Genomic DNA, 19,950 nt, shown 5'->3' with positions numbered 1-19,950 from the left:
ACAGGTGGCAGTATAGAAAATTGGGTTTGATTTGGGTCAGGTGATCATGCCAAGGAGTGATCATGCAGATGTGGCCCCGCTGCTCCCAGAGGCCAGACATGCACTGAGATAGCCCTCATCCCCGGGCGTCCCGCAGCCACAACAGAGCACAGGTCCCAGACAGACCACCATGGAGACAGCAGCACGCCAATCCAGGAGGAGGCAAGGGGGGAGCGTCCCGGGAAGGCTAGAGGCAGGCCCCCGACACTGCAGAGGGAGGACCCCAGGGGCCAGGGACTGAGGTCTGCAGGCCCCGCTAGACGCAGGGCCCCCGATCGAGTGCAGGGGGTAAGACCAGGGGTCACCTGTGCCCAAGGGCCACTCACCCCCGAGGATGGGGGGTTCGGCCAGGCACCCGGGAGGACGGACCCAGCCCAGGCCACCACCTATCACGAGTCGGTGCCGGCCCCCAGCGCACCCGGTCAGACACCAGAGACCACAGAAGTCCTCTCCCCAGAAACCCAGTATCCCCCGTACACAGCCTACTGTCCCAACCCACCCCTATCCCCCTCTCATCTTTATCACAGCTCACCAGCCCTCCACCGTGGACCCTGACACCCGCACATTAACATTCTGTCCATCCATACCCATACGTTCACACAACAGCACAACAACACCACAGCACCACAAGACGACCACACAACAATATCACAACACGGCATATATATATATATATATATACATACATATATATACACATATATATCTACATATATATATATATATATATATATACATATACATACACACATATATATACATACACACACATACACATACATACATACACACATACATATACACACACACATACACATACATATATATATTCATACATATATAAATAATTTTAAAAAGAGGATTAAATAAATAAATAAATAAGTAAATAAGTAAATAAGTAGATATAAAGCCATGGGCATCCTCCGGGGCGCCGCGGGACCCCTGCTGTGCCACTCGCCCAGAACCCAAGGCAGCGGATCCCCTTTTTACCCCATGCCCCAGGGGGCATAGTAGAAACAGGGGTGTGAGAAGAGCCCCCTGCCCTACCTCCCCCGCTTGTGTGGTCTTTTCTAGTATGACTAACCTAACAGCATGGGGACAGTTGCAACAGTTGCAACTGTCCCCATGGTACCAGTCATGACAAAACGCTGTGTGCTAGTTAGCCACATTGACATTGACACATGCTCACCATGTCATTTAATAGTCAACAAAAAGTGATTCAAACTAGAAAGGTTTGGATTCATTCATACATAAGGTCAGGACAGTATGACTAAAAAACAGCTCATGAAAAAAGCTACTTTCATACCTCCAAAACAACTTTACTTGATAGAAGCAGGACCAGATGCCCAATATGGCCTCTCTCTCCTTGGTGGGTAGAGGGTCTAACTGAGCATGTGCAGTGTGAGTGTCATCACTCTAGCATGTTTCTGATTGGAGAAATAAGGCTTGTTGCAACCGTCCTTGCTGCAACTGTCCCCAGTCTCCCCTATATTGTGGTCAATGCCCCAGAGATCTTGGGTGGGTTAGTCAATTTATGTGGGTTGGTATGTTCTTTTATTCCATTTATCCAGTTTATTACAATAAGTTTCACTTTCAATTCATCAATGCATTTATCCTTTTATAGTTTTAAAATAGAGACTCTGTCCCACAAGCATCCTCAGCCATTGTGGTAAAGACGTGGCTCTTGTTAGTGTGTGCATTTAGTGGTCCTTAGGGATGGGTACCATATTAGATAGATAAGATAGACAGATAGATAACTTTAGTGTTCCAATTGGGAAATTGTTTTCACAGCCTGCCAAGCCCGCCATTCAGGTACTTTTATAGGTACTGACCGAATTCTGTCAAAAGTACCGGATACCGACTCACACAAACCCAAAAGGACCATGTTTAGGTACTTAAATGCATCCATTTGACTGTGAAGAGTGAAAGAGTAGGTGATTTTCCATACAAGACATAAACACAAAATTGGAAGGTTATATACTGATGAAAAATATTGCCAGGTACTGGCATCAGTACAGTCTCATTTTAAATGTGAAAGGTACCCATCCCTATTAGTCATCAAAGGGACATTTGGTCTTTGTGTGGTCCGTGAATTTGTGTTCTCTGGGGAAAATCTGAAGCAGCCACAGATACCGAGAAATATCATTAGAAATTTAGAAATGACCAGTTTTGAACTCCTGAATAACCAACAGGCAAATAGAAAAGAGCAAGACTGTTTGAGGATCAGGTCTAGAGTCCTCACAGGGTCTTTAAGGAAGCAGGACTGATCCTCCAAATCAAGCCTTTAACTCTGACCTGTTGAACATCTGGACTCTATGACTCTCTGTACTGTTGGTTTCACTCTTTAGATGTTCTGGTGGTCTTCATGGAGCCAAACTGAAAACACAGATCCCAGGAACACACTGGCAGCTAGGAGATAAACAATGAAGTAAATCCGGTTCAGTGTTTTGGTCTTTCTGGTCCAGTAGCCAGGGTCCTCTTCTTCCTTCCTGCTGCTGAGAAGCAGAACCACTGTCTTCAAAACCTCCCTCAGCTCGTCGCTCAAATTCTGTAAGTCCTGGATCTCCTGGGTCAGCTGGCTGCTGCTGCCCTGAAAAAACAAAAACATACCATGGTGTATTAGAGCGGTTAGAGGAAGAAGAAGATGGAAAAGAGGAGTCATTGAACTGAAAGTCAACAGTGGACCTAATATTCTGTCTGAGAAGCTGCTGATGGGGGGAGGTGTTGAATAAAGGAAGAAAGTGTCAAATCAGCCTTTCTGAGGCTTTCAGATGACTCAGACAGTTACACCCCAAATGATTCAACCCTGATTGGAAATGAGCTCCATGAGCAAAATGTACAAACTTCCCTCTGTTAGCAACAACAAACCAAGAGCCGCATTCAAAGCCCTCTGCGTCTGCTCTCTTTCTGTCACCTAAAGCTGAGTCAGGGTTTGTTCTAGGGGCTCTGGATCTATGGGATGAAGAGAATATGGAGCAGAGAAGGATCACAGCAGTTTGACAGAAATACAATTTTATGCTGACCTCTTTCACCTCTGGCAGCAGCTCAGGAGGCATCCCAGCAGGGGACTGGTCAAAGACACGCACACAAGGAATGGATTTGTTCATGTCTGTAAAGAAACATGGGAAAGCTTAGAGCCTGAACAAAGAGACAACAAATTGAAATGATAGATTCTACATGAGGAAGATCTGGAGAAAGACTCTGCTGCTCCACAAATGAGGCAGCTGTCTGTTTCCTCCTTTCAGTCAGAAAGCTTTCTGTTAATATTGATGTTAGTTGAGCTGAATCTCACCTCTGAAGCACTCGGGGACTTTTCCTGCTTGGTCCCTGTAGTCCTCACCCAGGCTTTGGTCTTTATCTGCCTCTTGGTCCTGGGACACATGGTCCTTTTCCATCAGGTACATCATCAAAATGGTCTCCAAGAGGCTCAGCATCATCAGAGTAAAAACCCCGATACAGTAGACGGCTGAAAGAAGAAAGCAGTGACAGAAAGAGCAAAGCAATCAGTGAGCTCACAGTGAGTTAGTAGGTGCTGCTTAAGATCCATCAGTTAGTGCAGGACTCTGAGCTCCTTTACCTATGAGTGGGATCCTGTCTGAAGAAGAAGGCAGAATATCATTCAGAATCAGCTGCATCACTGTGACAGCCAGCAGCACAGTCACCTTGAAGCTCAGCTTCTCACCTCCACTTTCTGAGATCAGGAAGGAGGCCAAGTCCAGACACAGGAAGAACAGGACGGGGACTATGAAGTTGGCCACATAGAGGACTGAACGCCTCTTTATAGTCATCTGTGAAATCATGGTTAAGATCAGGTTGGTCTTTTTGTTCCAACACTTCAGTTAAGAAAGCTCAACAGTCTTTGTGCCCACTGCATATCAATGAGCTGTCAAATCAGCAGGTTAGCATCATACAGGTTATCATAGAGTCAAAGTCTTTGTTTAATGCTCACTGTTTCTCTCTTTATAGACTGAACTACACTCAAATCAGTAAGCAGTGGGGACAGTTTGGCCATTTCAAAGCAACATCAGTGTTTGGAACCAAACTAGTGGAAAGAAGAAAAACTGGAGCTGTTCAGGATGAGGGGAGCTGAACAGGTGTGTGTTGATCCAAACAAGCTAATGCTCTGCAGCAGTCCATGTTGTTCAATCAATAGAATCAACATGTGAATAGAGTCTGGCCTGTTTGGAAGAGATGGACCAATGGGCTCTATGAAAATGTGTTAGTGTGTGTTAGTGTGTGTGTGTGTTTGTGTGTGTGTGTGTGTGTGTGTGCGCTTGCGCGTACAGACTCCTGCTGCTGGTACTCACTGTGTAAACCAGCATGCTTGAGGGAATGTTAAATTTAAAGACCATTGTAGTTTCCACGGTTACGTTCATGAGAAGCCACTCCGACTCAGTCTTCATGTAAGCACGAGTATCCTTTAACATGTATCCATTGGGGATACCTGAACGAAGCTGTATTTGTCCCACTGATGATAGAGAAAGAGAGACAAGTGTGAGTATTTTCTTCCAGTTCTAACAAAGACAAGGTATCTGGTCTTGGTGTCATGAAGTCCTGTACTAGCCCAGGGACTCCAGACCCTTTGACCTTGGTGAACTGTTCCTGATGTGTTCATTTTTGTCCTTTTTTTCCCAGAGGGGATCAGAAATGGCTGCAGGAGGAAGTGATGGAAGCAACTGGACAGACCTTTAACCAATCGGAGCCAAGTAGCATGTGACCCAGGGTAGCTCAGAGCTACTTAGAGCGTCCCTGTAAAAAGTGTTGAAATTGTCTGTCAGTGAATGAGAAAGTTGAGCAGTTGAAAGAAGAGGGTCAGTCACAGATTGAACAGAACGTAGAGAGAACTTTAGAGATTATTCTCTATCAATACTATCAAAGTGATGTCCTCACTCTCTGTAAACTCCATCAGATTCTTTGGATCTTTTAGAAACCTTTGAGTTATCAAACTGCCACACTTATCTCTAACCATGAAGGCTCTCTTAACACTTCTTGTTCATGGCTAATTCAACAGAGAGTCAACTGCTCTGATCAATGTTCAGCCATCTGTCACAGCTTTGATATGTCAACGTCATCATTACATTTTTAGGATCAAATCAAATCTGAGATTTTAGTTTCAGTTATAAGCCAGCTGTGATGGTTTGTAAACCAGCAGGGTTTTCTGGGACCCAAAGGGGGACTGAGGCAAAAACAGGTTTGAGGGTTTTTATTGAGAGATTAGGTTTAGATGGTGAGATGGAGAGTGTGGCTGTCGGTGAGCAGCTGTAGGGGTGATCCTTAGAGGCACTGGAAAGAGAGACATACAAGGGTTAGTCCCCAAGAGATCCAAAAAACACACATGCACAAAAACACAAGAGATACTATATCGGTCTGATTACCACGGTGAGAGCAGGAATCAACTGGCCGGCCCATTCCTCCAGCAGAGCTTAAGTGCCGGCGCTCCTAATCACCCAACTCGAGACAGGTGTGCAGAGTGCAGCCGCAGGAAACCTCTAAGCAGCTCCACAGAGAGGGGAGGGGAAAGGAGAGAGAGAGCAGCTTCCACAACAGCCAGGATCATGACACCAGCTAACAAAAAGATAAATATCTGCAGCGCTCAGCTCACAGCTAAAATATAGTCCCTGTCATCTTTAGTGTGATGGAGGCCAGCTGGATGCTGATAGGGTTAAAAAGTGTTCTAATGTCTCTGAATCAAAAACAGCCAGAAAATAAAACTTAATCCTACTCTACCCTTAAAGAAATAACAAACAATAAGTGACTTTAAGTCAAATGATAATGAAGATGAAAAGATGGAAATATCTCTAACTGTAAAATGGATGAAAGAAATGTGTTTTCTACATGTCTAAAGGTCCCACACAGTCGTAATTAGGCTCAAACAAACAGCTCGTTGTAATAAATAATAGACATGAGAATCAAAAAGTCAAATGTGGAGCATGTTTGGTCCCTGATCCCAAGAATCAGAGATTTAATGTTAAAAACACAAACATTCAGAGTTATACTCACGCTCATGTTGGATTGACTTGAATGTTAAGTTGCAGATCTGAGTGTCAAAGGGAAATCTGTAGAAATCCATCTTACAGGTGCTGACCAGCACCATGCCACTCTTTTGATTTATCCATCCATTAAACCTCATGGTGAGATACTGAGTGTTAAAGAGCTTATCTTTGTTTGTTCTGAAAGAGACAAAAAACAAGTGACTCTAAAAGCATGCTGTAGATTCAAAGTGTTGAAAAATTCTCTTTGTGTTTCTGCTTGAAATGAAGGCAAAAAGTTCATCATTTGAGTCAAATGAAGCTCTGAGCTCATCTCAGTGACAAAACGATAAAAACACTTTGACGGCACAGACTGAGCCCTAACACCTCAGACACCAGCATGGACACATGGAGAGAGGACAGGTGCAGAGGGTCTTGTTTACAGACCTGTGTCCTGGTAAACTCTGGATGTGGCTTAAAGTGTCACCAGTCTGTCACCTAGATAAGATCTCCCTACAAGTTCAAAGGGGGACCTTTGGAACTGAAACACCAGTAGATCTCTGCTCTGGCTTGATAATCCACATTCTTGCTTTTAGTGGATCCTTTCAGACCTGTTCAATCCTCTTTGTCTTTAGAGCTCTTCTCCTTTTAAGGGTAGATTGAAATTTGCCTTTCCTCATGAAAAAAGAAGAATCAGTGAAATAGCAGCCTCCACTACCACCTGCTAGCTGTGACAGCAGCAGAAACTGTCCTAACAAAAACAACCTTTCAGAATCTCAATAGTGCTGTAGGGCTACCACATCAGTTATAAATGTACAGTTTAAGGATTTTACTGGTCTGAAATATCTAAAGAAAAATACATCAAGATCGTTCCTCCCTGCAACCATCAGAGTTTTTAATTCTTTAATCTTTGGAAGATGAGCCCAAACAACATGAATTTCCCTTTGGGGATGAATAAAGTATTCTATCTATCTATCTATCTATCTATCTATCTATCTATCTATCTATCTATCTATCTATCTATCATGTAAATCAGGGGTTTTCAAAGTGTAAGACAGTGAACCTCTCTTCAGAGAACATGAGGTCGTAGGGGCCTCCCCTATTTAAATAAAACAAAAACTACTTATAATAAATAAACACTCCACTCTGGTTGGAACCACAAAACATATGAATGTTTATTTTATAAATTCTGTTCTAAACCAGTCCCCCAAATTTTAGCTGAAATGGGTAGGAATTAGATGAATTTCGTTCAATGCCTATATGTTCATTTATCATGATGACTTCATGAACATCAAACATTAAAATAAAATTAGATGAAAGCTCTTGAGCCAAGAAAGAAAGCATGTCCACTACTGCAAAAGAGAATAAAAGATCAATCAAAATTCAGGAATTAAAAAATCATTCAATTACAGATCAATCATACACAGAGCTGCTTTTAGCATCTGCAAAACTCTTGTTTAAGAAGACTGTTTAGTACAGCTTTTCAAACGCCAAAAGATTACAAATTCACAGTAAACAAGGTACACACTGTGGCCTTGGAGAATCTGGTGAAAGAAAAACCCAACTTTAAATATCCGTCGTTACCATTGTGCAAAATACGTAGGGGTCTGAGACCCCAAAATTGATATATGAGACCTGCTAAAAGGCTCAACGGCAACATTTCCAGAGGTCTCTTAAGAAGTACATTTCGCCATACATCGTTTAGCTGAGTTCATATGTTCACATTAGTGTGTGTTTGTGGACACATGCCCCTGAGGGATACGTGAGTGTCCTGTTTGGTTGCAGAGCAGAGCAGTTGTCCTGTAGCTGCCTGCATGGTTGCGCGTTCACAACTCTCCTCCGCTCTCTACAAAGCGCATGGCAATGTTCCACCCCGATGCACACAAAGGATAAACAAACATGTGTGTACGCACACACAGAGACGAGCATGCAGACAGCATCAGGGAAAATAATGATGAAACTACAGTGCATTTGTTTCCATAATTTTTGTGCTCAGTGCTAATTCAGACATGTAGTTTCTCTTCTTGGGCCTCCCCTGGACCCTTTAGCAGCCCCCAGGGGAGGCGGGCCTCACAGTTTGAAAACCACTGATTTAAATAAATGTGAAGTTAGGTCCAGAGTTTATTCAAGGCTGTTGTGGCTGACCAAGCTTCACAACCTACTCCTACCACAACCAGCATTTAACAGCAAAACAGTCAAAAACACAAACACTGGTCCTGAATCACGTCTCACAAGAGCAAGAGTGTTTTTCTGTACAAAACTCTTTAAGCGCTTACTAGCTCCAACTACGTGTCTTCCTCTTGAATATTTAATTAGCCAGCATCAACTCCCAGTTCTCATGCATGCGTCACATGGGCTGTGAAATGGGAGTGAGTGCTTCAAATTGGCAGCTCAGCCCCACCCCCCAGTCTCTGCTCCACGTACTCTACTTATGCTGCATTTGTATTCAGAACTGGAAAGTCTGGAGTGGGAATGGCGTCACCGCCGAGTTTAGCATTCCAGTTGCTTGCCATAACAGTAGTATTTCTGTATATCAACATTAAATAATACTATATACATGGCTGACTTATTGCAACAAACATTAGTCAGAAATTCTAAAATTAAGAGAATCTAACAGGAGCTTAGTTACTATTTACCCTGGAACCTCAGAATATCCAACTTAGAACTCAGGGATAGTGTGAGTGCTCCAGCTTCCAAGTTGGAAATTCTGACCTTGGTGGGGGGCATTCAGTTGGGTGTTCCCACTCGGAACTTGGAAATTCCAACAAATGCAGCACTGGAATAATGGAGAAATGTTGTGTACTGGGCGTTCGTGTAGTGACGTAATGACTACACGACACGCCCACTAGATAAGACGGAAATCACAGAAAAACACGCGAGACACTGTTGAAAGTTTATAAAAAGGAAGAAGACAAAAAATAAGAATGAGCCATGGAAAGATTATCACTATTATTATGTCAAGAATTGAATAGACATATTTCTGTGTGTGCTGCAACATTTAATAACTTTAATCTTCTTTTTGGACAGTGAATTGAAAAATGATGAAAAAAAAACCCTGGTGCAGCACCTGTCAGGGGAGGCAGCACTCAAATTAAAAAGTTTCCAGCTGAAAATGGAAAGAGCCCTCTCTTCTGAGGCTTTTCTCAGCCATTTATGATATAAAATATAGATTGGGAAGCTTTGAAACATGTTGCATTTTTATTATTTGCATAGCAACATGCAAGTTTTACATTTCACAGAGCCATCGCACTAATAAATGGGAACAAATATTACAAGCTTCACTGAAAACATTGAGAGCCGCATCTCTGCGTCCAGAAATTGCCTGGACGCATGCGCTCTCTTCCAGCTTCCTCCCACGGTTCCACACAATAATGAACTCATAATCTCAAATATATATATATATACATTTATCATACATAAATATATATATACATATGTGTTTGTATTTTAGCTAATTAATTCTTGTCCCGAGTTGTTTCTTTAATTATTATCATTATTTTGTGGCAGAGTCAAAGAATATTAACATTTCAACGCTTTAAAATCAATTCATTATAAGGCAACAAGCAAAACGGTATTGAGTGTAAAAGCAGAGCAGAACATTCAAAGTTTAAATGCTACCCGGGCTCATATCTCTTTAAGAACAGTATAGTGGGCGTGTCATGTATTGACATCACTACGTGACACTCCCACTACATTATACCACCAGGGTTTTTTCTATCATTTTCAATTCACTGTCCAAAAAGAAGATTAAAGTTATTAAATGTTGCAGCACACACAGAAATATGTCTTTTCAATTCTTTACATAATAATAATGATAATCTTGATAAACCTTGGCTCATTCTTATTTTTTGTCTTCTTCCTTTTTTTAACCTTTAACAGTGTCTCGCGTGGTTTTCCGTGATTTCCGACTTATCTAGTGGGCGTGTCGTGTAGTCTTTACATCGCTACACAACACGCCCACTACACGACGCGCCCACTACACGACAGGCCTCTGTCTTGCAAGCCGCAGACAGATACACTTGGATTAATGGCCACTTATCAATTTCATGTACGCCTAAAATGTGCTGTGATAGAGAGAGAGTGCTTCTGATTGGCTGCTAAGCCCCATCCCTACTCCAAGTCTCAGCTGCACTTGTGCAGTGAAATTTGATCATTCTTTTGTGTGTGTGTGTGTGTGTGTGTGTGTGTGTGTGTGTGTGTGTGTGTGTGTGCGCGTGTGAGTGTGTGTGTGTGTGTGTGTGTGTGTGTGTGTGTGTAAATTATACTTGTTTTTGCAGCTAGGTGAGGTCCTGACCGTATGAGAGGCAGATTTTGCAAGATTTTAAACTGCAGTTAAAGAGCAAAAACCTTTATGGCAATGCAGTGAATAGCACAAGGCTTTGATACACATATATGCATTTTAAGCCTGTACTGTTAAAAATGAGCGAGTTAAAAACGGGGTACAGAGAGAACAATCATGTCCTGGAGGGCAGACAATTCACCTTGTAGCAGATGGGAAGATTTCCTACACTCCTGTCAGACTGAAGCTCTCTGAGCAAAAACTGTCTCTCAGAAGAGTTAAGAAAGGATTCCAAATGAAGGAGGAAGGCGGTAAATCATGTCTGAAGATTGAGGTATGAAGACGTTGTAGACATTTTTACAAAAAAAAAAAAAAAAAAAAGGTGGAATCTGTGACTGCAGCGCACTCTGAGTTGCCACATCATGTGCTTATCTCTTGTGAGAACGCTTTAATCATCATGTTGCTTGAACAGTGATATCTCACAAACTGTAGAAGGGCATAAAGCTAAAGACATCCATTCAGCTGCGAGTGTGACTCTGTGACGGCGTGCACTCCGTCATGGAGGGGGAGTGTGTAGGGGGCCCATAGAGGGTGCGTCTCAATGCGTTAACTTGGTGCTTCCTCCGTCCTATCTCCTCCACGACATCAGAAGTACTTTCCCAGTCACCATTTTGAAGACTGTCCCAAAGCGACAGAGGAGAGAGGAGAGAGGCTGGAGGGGACTGATCGGAGGAGTTATAATCGAGGAGACACGAGAGCCGGCTTTGGGGAAGTCTTTTCACTGACAGACACGCCCCCATATAGAATATCACTCTCTGATTGGACACTGCAGCGGGTCAGACTTTACATGACACTTCACAAACGCAACAGAGTTTAATGAGAGAAAAGTCGAGCTGAAAACAGGCACAGAGGATCATTTAGAAACTGATCATAAATCTGGTAATACAGTGTTCGCTGTGAGTTTAAAGCACAAAACACTGAACACAACCATCATCAAATCAATTTAACAGAGGATTAATACAAAAAACTGACTGATAAATAAAATCTTCCTGAGACACAATAAGGTGGGTTACATTAATAAGCTTCAGAGTTCACAGTCAGATGGGCTCTATAAAGGCTAAATAATTCATAAATAATCTTACATTTACGCATTTTACCGGAAAAGTGATCCATGAGCTTTTAAACAGCACACAGAATAAACAGAGAGCAGGTTTTCTTCATGGTAACGTGTGTGTTTAACAGGTTAAAAACACGGATAAATCTCTGTCACTGTTTCTGTTTGATCAGAGTTATTACAGCGCACATGTGCAGACGCGCAAACAGCTGTTAGAGCTGACTGACACATGATCCAGAGGTGATCAGCTGATGCCGTCATCACTGAAACACGTCGCTTCATGTGACGCTCTGAAGGAGAGGATGTCCCATTGCTCTAAAAACGAATCTCCTCCATCCTCTCTCCTCTCTTCATTTCCTCGCGTCTCTCCCATGCATCTCTGGTGGGAGGGACTAAGACGCAAGTGAATGACGCAAGTGGAGGAAGGAAGGATGGAACTTTGGAGCTTTGAGATGCACCCAGAGACGCACCAATTGTGTCATCTTTGTTGTATGGCCTTTGTCTTTTTCTTACTGCCCTCTGCTGGTTTGGGGGTGCAGTGCAGTCCCTTTTATCGCTTCTCAGCACTGCTTTGGTTTGTTTAATCTTCATGAGACTAAAGCTGCTGAGGAAATGCAGACAACAAGGGGGAATTTATGTTTTTGGTCCTTTTGGTTGAAAAGCACCCTCAGAAAGTGATGTTCCAGAGGCACCTGAACTCTAGGGGGACAGTCAGAACTACTCTCTGGCCTGAATAGGCTCAGAGGGGTCAGGGTATTGGGGTTAGTGAGGAGCATGAGGAACTGTCTGATGATACATACATACATACCAACACAGTGAATGTTTTAAAGGAAAACAAAGGTTTGTAACGAAAACTGAAAGAGTTTGGTCAGAAAGCCTTGTGCACAGAGCTTTTTCTACTGTGGAGGACAGAAAGACAAACTTACACCTCTTCAATGGTTAAATCTGGTTTCCACAACAGCTCAGTAGGAGCAGTGATCTCGTAGGTCTCACAGAAATCCCTCGGTTTCCAGTTGATAAATTTATTTTCCCACCACTTAAAAGAACAAGATGTAAAGTTCAGTTAGATGAGTCATATGGTCTTTTAACAAAAAAGACCAAAAAGTCAAACAAAAAGTCTTTAGAGTGAACTCACCATCATCATCCAAAAGTAAGAAACTAATTCCTGTTCCTTTTCTTTCTACGAGGAGAAACAAGAAAGTCCTGATCAAGCCTCAAAGGTCAGATAAACCTACATTTAATTATCATAAATGCCAGCAACAGCTTTAAAAAAAACATTAGCAACAACAAAATTCTGAAAAAGCTGAGTCATGTCAAAGAAGAAGCAGGAGAAACTATGAGTCATTATCAACAGGTTAGTCACATGAGTGAGTCGAAAAAAATGAGCCTCCAGAGAGGATTTCATCATCTGCACAACATGATATCATGAGAGGATGAGAGAATCTGGAGAAACCTCTGAACAACAGGGACAGGAACCAAAACTATGACCAGATGGACCTCAGGCAGCTCTGCATTAAAAACAGACATGACTCTGTTGAGGAGATCACTGCAGTCATGAAAACAGACATAACTCTGCAGAGGAAATCACTGTATCAATAAAACAGACTTTACTCTGTAATGGAGATCCTTGAAAACTTTTGGGAACTGAAGAAAGTTAGGGTTAGGGAGTCTTTCTAAAATAATTCACAAGTAATTTATGTTAGAGACAAAAGAAAGGAAAGACAAACTGACTGATGAGAAAGAATGACTGCTGTGTTGAAATTAGTGGATAAATTGAGGTCTAGAAACTGGACTTCATCCATTGGTCCATGGTCCAACTAAACACAGAGTGAGTTTGAGATCTACTCCCACAGACATTAATCCATAAAGCAGTAATATGGCTTCTGCAGAAGACAAAAAAAAAATTAATTAAAAACACTTACCACGTCTAAAATGCTGTAGAGGTTTATAAACAGCATTACATTTGTGGGGCTCCTGATATGTTTGGTTGGGCGGGTACTTGACTTTGTCCGATAAATGAAAGTAATTTACGATGTTGGTATAATTACAATGATCTGGCCAATCACCTACAGAGAAGACAAGACATTTTCATTAAAACAGTAATTTCCCTGTAAAAGAAGCAGTCATTAAGTCTGACTGTAAACTGGAGAGTAGTCACTTCATGTTCCTGTTCCTGGTTTGAATAAAACAGTTCTGTGAACTGCAGTAACTAATGACTGAGAAGAGTCACAAAGCATACAGTGACTTCTTTTCCAACTCAGCATGGCAGAGTGTGTGAACATAGCTGTACCCAGAGTCAAGAGGAAGATTGAACAGAAGAGCAGCTTGTGGCTTTAATTCACAATTCACTCTGAAGCTTCAGAGTTCACGATCAGATTGGCTCAAGATAAAGGATAAATAATTCATAAATAATCTCACAATTACGCATTTTACCGGAAAAGTGATCCGTGAGCTTCTAAACAGCACACAGAATATACAGAGAGCAGGTTTTCTTTATGGTTACGTGTGTGTTTAACTGGTTAAAGGAACAGACAAATCTCTGTTACTGTTTCTGTTTGATCAGAGTTATTACAGCGCACGTGCCCAGACGCACAAACAGCTGTTAGAGCTGACTGACAGATGATCCAGAGGTGATCAGCTGATGCCATCATCACTGAAACTGGTCGCTTCATGTGACGCTCCGAAGGAGAGGATGTCCCATTGCTCTAAAAACGAATCTCCTCCGTTCCTCTCTCCTCTCTTTATTTCCTCGCGTCTCTCCCATGCATCTCTGGTTGGAGGGACTAAGACGCAAGAGAACGACGCAAGTGGAGGAAGGAAGGATGGAACTTTGGAGCTTTGAGACGTACCCCATGTAGTTGTGTTTACGCGCACGTCTTGATTGGGCTGCGGTTGCCAGTTGTGCAGAGACATATCCCCCCCCACTAAAGCAAGCAGCAGCAGCATCGTGTCTCTGTTCAAGTGCATCAGCCAGGCCAGATGAAATATTGTAAATAAAAAGTGTATTTATTCTTGCTTATTTGTTCATTGTGTAGAAAAGGAGGGGGGCACCTGGGCGCCCAAATATTCTTATTTTTATTTTTTATTTTTTTGTGAGGCGCCCCAAGCACACCTGGCGCCCCAGGCAAGAAACTGCTTCGCCTGTAGGACGGACCAGCCCTGGCCGCACCCACGGAATTTACGACATGGGGTGCTTCCCAATGTGCCAAAAAAATGCAGTCTCCTATCTCCTCTCTCCTCTGCGACACCGGAAGTACTTTGTGAGCAGCCATATTGGAGGACATTCCAAAGTGCCAAATGTGCTCGGAGGAGAGAGGAGAGAGGAGAGAGGAGAGAGGAGACTGAGCTGGAGGAGGCATAATCGAGGAAACACAAGTGCAGGCTTCGCGGAAGTCTTTTCACTGACAGACACGCCCCCTTGTAACGTATCAGAGCCGGCCACAAAGCGTCAGCTGTCCACATGTGTGAAACGTGAGCACCATGGAGCAAGATACGCTGTTTAAGTGTAAAGCCTGGCTCGCACTTCAGGATTCTCGCCCCGATTTAACCCACATTCGGTCCTCCCCACAATCAGGGAAAAAATCTGGTCAGAGACTTAAATCAGCCCCGACGTTCGGCAAAGATTATCTTCTAGTGTGAGCGGTTGACAGATGAATCTTTAGCCCCACGATCGTCTCACAGACTCGTCGGAGCTGCCTCGATAATTTTCAAACATGTTTGATATTTATCTGGATGATTACAACATTCATTCTCACTGAGGATGACAACAAACAATTAGAAAGAGCCCCAGAGACCGGACAACAGACAACAAGGCTTAAAGTGAAACTGAAAGGCTCCGGGTCAGCTGACTGCGAGCTCCACTGGCTCACTCCAGCCAGTTCAATAATGCCTTTAAAAATAACACATAACCACGCCATTTTCATACAGTAGCAAACTGTTGTTTTCTCAGTGATGGGTGTGAGATCATGCCATTATTGGCTGATACAGCAACAGTTTCACCTCTGTCCCTCTGCGTGCGCGTAATGGATGAAAGGCACCGCTGCAGACAGCTCTGCTTCTCTCTCCTCCTGTCCCACCAGTGAGCTAAGCAGTGTTTATAGCAGAATAAACACATTATTTATGAACACAAAGTGGCCCCAACATAAGAATTAAAAACTATCACTCTGGGCCTGGGAAAACGTGACATTTTTCTTTTTCATTCATGAACATATTCATGTTAAACTGATTTAAAAGTGAATATGAATTTTCCGTGGTCGAGCGCCCTGTTGTTTACATTATTTTCCTTAATTTAGTTTCTCCCGTGCGTTCAGACCGGTTTATCCAGCTGTGATGCTGTCATCACTAAAATACGTCGCTTCATGTGTCGCTCCGAAGGAGAGGACATCTCAATGCTCATAAAATGAACCTCCTCGTCTCCTCTCTCCTCTCTTCGTTTCCTTGCGTCTCCGGCATGCATCTCTGGTGGGCGGGACTAAGACGCAAGTGGAGGAGGCGAGTGGAGGAGGCGTGGATGGAACTTTGGAGCTTTGAGAAGCACCCATGGAAGGACGCATTACGGGGAAAAAGGAACTTCTCCATGCCTGTAATCGGCAACGCTATAGCAGCAGAGGTAGAGAGGAAATGACACGTTGCTGCGTTGTTCGGCAGTCGGAAAATAGAGCGAATCAGAAAAAAAATCATCTGCAAGGAAATCACTGCAGTAATTCAGCAGCGTGGATGTGACAAACTAGAACACATCTGAGTTTGAAACATTTAATTTACACATCGTTTGTTTACACCTTGGTTAAGTAATCCTTGTTGTCTGACTGTTAGAAGCCACAATATTGGTTATTGTTTCCATTCAGGACCAGAAACGTGGAAAGTTGTCTTTCAAAGATGTGTTTGAGCTCTTAAAGAAGCTGCAGACTCCAGCCTGAACCTGAACCTGTCACAGACTGAGGAGGGAGTGGAGCTGAAGTGTGTCATTCGTGCGCAGTTACACACAGGTAGTCCGGAGATTTATTCGTACCATGAGACGAGCACATAGGTTGTGATCTCATGTAAATGAACGTCCTTCGTAAGGATCAATATATTGATCCTTACAATATTATCATTTACATCATCTTCACGGTAAATCCTGTAATCAATACCGCTTCCTTAAAATAAAAACCTTTTTTAAAAGTTTGATCCAGCGTCGTCTGAATGTTCTCTGCGGAGACTTTATCATGGACATGGGAGTGCATTAAAAACTTATAACAGCCTCTCTATTTACACATTTTTCGGTAAACCGATCGAGGAAACATTTTTTGTAAACGTAGAAATCAGCTGACAGCTCCTGCTGTTCTTTCATAGCGAAGTATTTTATAGATTGGCGGAATAACAGTGAGCAGTTAAAAGCATTCTTGATGTCATATCTAATTCAAGGATCTAAATCTAAATAATCTAAGAACATGAGTTTTTAATTCTGAAAATGTTTTTGTTCATATGATCTAATAATTCTCCTTCACAGATGGATTTCCCTCGGCACAACCCGGCTCTCCACTGGCATGAACGACGCCCACGTTCAGATTGATAAATGCCGATCTGTGCGTGGAAAGGAGCGTACACTCATTTTTCAGGCATACGCACGTTTGATAAATGAGGGCCATTGGATTGTTGAAATTACTCTAATCGTATCACATAAACAAATATGAATAATGAAACAGACTTGAACTTATTTTACTTTTATGTGTTGAATATGATAAATTAATATCTTTAAACCTTGTATTGATGCTGCTATCTCCGTTGTACAGTTACAACAGCAGTTATGTAAAAGAAAGGTTGTGATAGGACTCTCAGGCAAATAAAACAATTGTGCATCTCAAATGAAAACGCTCAGGATCATTGCATAAAACGGAGGAGCTCACGCACTTATGTTGCTTTACTCATAACCTGCATTTTGTAACTCTTATTTTAATGCAACACACGCAGAAAAATACGCATGTCTGCCCAAATTAACTTTTAAGACAATAATCTGGAGCGTTTTCTTTTCATTTCCTTAGTATTACGTCATTTCCTTCTGACAGTGGAGGAGTATATGACATCACTTCCTTCTGACGATGGAGGTGTAGAGTATCCAAGACAAGTCGGCTGAGAGTGGAGGTCTGCAGCTAGACCAGTCTTTTTCAACCCCATTTGAATTCCAGGCGACCCCATGTGGGCTTGCCTGGAATTCAAATGGGGTCGCCTGGAATTTCCAGCAGTTGATTCATTAAAAAAAAGAAATAATAAAAATTAAAAAAAAAAATATATATATATATATATATTATTAATGATTGCATAGGCCCGTATATTTCATTTAAATTAAAACACCAAACATTTTCGTTTATAATAATAACTATTATGTAACTACTAATAATAATAATAAAACAAGTTTAACCCTCTCTACTGGATGTTACGTCAGACATGAGATGCGCTCTCCCCACCACACCACATTACTTTGAAAACAAAAAAACACAAATAAACAGACTCCCACTGAAAAAATCTGATATTGGTCTGCATTCACGCTTTATTTAGAGAATTTTCAGTGCGTTACTTTCACACAAAACACCGCTTAACAAGGCTCTAGTTCTCATTGTGTCGTAAAACAGTGCTACCGCAGCTGGCTACCTGGCTACGAGGCGCTCGCCCCTTGGTGTATCAGTCCGCACGCACAGCTTGACAGATATAAACAAACACAGGTAGTCTGCCAGGACGGAGAGACACAATGAGAACTAGAGCCTTATTAAACGGTGTTTTTGTATATATATATATATATATACTTATATATATATACTTGGCGCTACCCAAGTAGCTGCCTGTTGCAGCAGCTCTCTCGTCTTTGTCCGTTTCTTGTAATTTTTTCGTCTCTTTTTCGTCATCTTTGTATTTAGAGTGGATCGTCACTTTGTATGGTTCATTGTCGGTCACGGACACCAAACTTTTTGTGTCTTCGGCGGTATTTTTTACTACTTTTCTCCTGTGTTTGTCTGGAGATCCTACATGTAACCATGGCTGCATTGTTTACATGCGAAATTAGCTGTTAGCAGCCTGTAGCATGTCAATGCTAACAAGTGTAGGGCTTGATGATTTCCCTCGAGCTGAGGAGGAGGCGGTGAGGACGACGTGCTGGTTCTCGGATGTGAGCTGGGAGGTGACGACATGGACCTGTCCTTCCATCCATCGTAGTTGGGAACGTGGGATCTCGCTCCGGGGGATGGATGAGCTAGCTGTGCTAACCCAGCGGCATCATGCTGTTCACGGACGTGGCTGATGGAGCAGACATCGGACGCCGCAACACATCGGAGGAGCTTCGCCTGCTGTGAGCAGACAGGATCCAGGAGACAGAGACTGAACAGACTGCTGGGGAGGCTCAGTCCTGGACCCTGTGGAGGTGGAGACTGGCTGGGCTGGAGAGTGGTGGACGAGTGGTGGACGGGATGTCCTCATCTAATTTCTTATGGACATTTTTGTACTTTCTATACTCTTTCTTACTTTTGTTTTCTTAAATGCTGCGGTGACTCCTGAATTTCCCCTCGGGGATAAATAAAGTATTTTCTATTCTATTCTATTCTATTCTATTCTATTCTATTCTATATATATATATATATATATATATATATATATATATATATATATATATATATATATATATATATATATATATCGAAATCTATTACATGAACAAAAACAATCATTTGTTTTAGGTGTCTGGGGTCGCCCGAAACTTTTGATGTAATAATGGGGTCACAGCCCAAAAAAGGTTGGGAACCACTGAGCTAGACACTCTTGAAGCAGTTTGTGGGGTTTCCCTGCTCTCTCTCTCAACTCTGCTTTGGGCTGAGCAGGAGCTCACTTTGTGAGCTTCACTTCATGTGATTATCAGCTGATCAGATCATTATAGTGATCACCAAGAAGCACTGCTGTTTTGCCTAACGTGGCTTCGCCTTACGCCGCCTGGTATTACTGGACTTTGCTTTGCTTTATATGTTTTGCCTTGACTCGGCTGGGCCATGGTACACCTGGGTTTGGCTGCCTGAGTCATATGTGTATCCTGCCCAGAACCAAACCTAATTGTCGTTGAGCCTGCTGAGTCTGAGCCTTACTTGTGCTCTCTCAGCCGAACTTAACTTGGCTCAGAACAACTGGGCCTATTTGTTTTAAGTGTGTGAAAGTGAGTTAATTAATTTGATTTGGATTTCTTCTTTTGGATTTTGGTTCAGCACTGATTTGAGTCATTTTGTTTCTGTCTCCTTTTCTTCCTGGTTTGATATTTCCTTTTTCCCCTTTTGGTTTATTCGCTTATTTCCTTGTGCCTTAATTCTTTTGTTGTCATATTAGAACTTTGGACACAGTTATTTCTTTTGGTTTGTTTCTTTTGTGAATAACAGTTATTTCTGAGGGTTGGTTTGGGTACCCCAAGGGTAATGTGGTATTGACTGTTAATTTGTGGTAAAGTAATTTTGGTTCAGTTCGGTTCAGTTATCTGTTTTCTGTTATTTCTTTATTATCCAGTGTAGTAGTTGTGTTCAGGCTACTTTAGCAGTTACCTT

General features: G+C 42.4%; 1 protein-coding gene across 1 annotated transcript; it reads right to left on the bottom strand.

Moving 5' to 3' along the window:
• Window positions 1–1,277: 1,277 nt before the first annotated feature.
• LOC141786592 (5-hydroxytryptamine receptor 3A-like) lies at window positions 1,278–13,389 on the bottom strand. The gene is made up of 10 exons (XM_074665189.1): window positions 13,324–13,389; window positions 12,537–12,581; window positions 12,328–12,437; window positions 6,040–6,209; window positions 4,347–4,507; window positions 3,722–3,827; window positions 3,617–3,634; window positions 3,332–3,505; window positions 3,063–3,148; window positions 1,278–2,629 (listed from the first exon to the last, which is right to left on the bottom strand). Exons 1-10 carry the CDS (start codon window positions 13,357–13,359, stop codon window positions 2,384–2,386), a joined length of 1,152 nt encoding a protein of 383 aa, XP_074521290.1. The 5' UTR covers window positions 13,360–13,389; the 3' UTR covers window positions 1,278–2,383.
• Between the last annotated feature and the right edge of the window lie 6,561 nt (window positions 13,390–19,950).

The sequence above is a fragment of the Halichoeres trimaculatus genome, unplaced genomic scaffold, assembly GCF_033239565.1.
Source record: "Halichoeres trimaculatus isolate MK-OKI-2021-1 unplaced genomic scaffold, fHalTri1.1 fHalTri1_scaffold_51, whole genome shotgun sequence".
NCBI classification, from domain to species: domain Eukaryota; kingdom Metazoa; phylum Chordata; class Actinopteri; order Labriformes; family Labridae; genus Halichoeres; species Halichoeres trimaculatus.
This window is presented reverse-complemented; position numbering and strand designations above follow the sequence as displayed.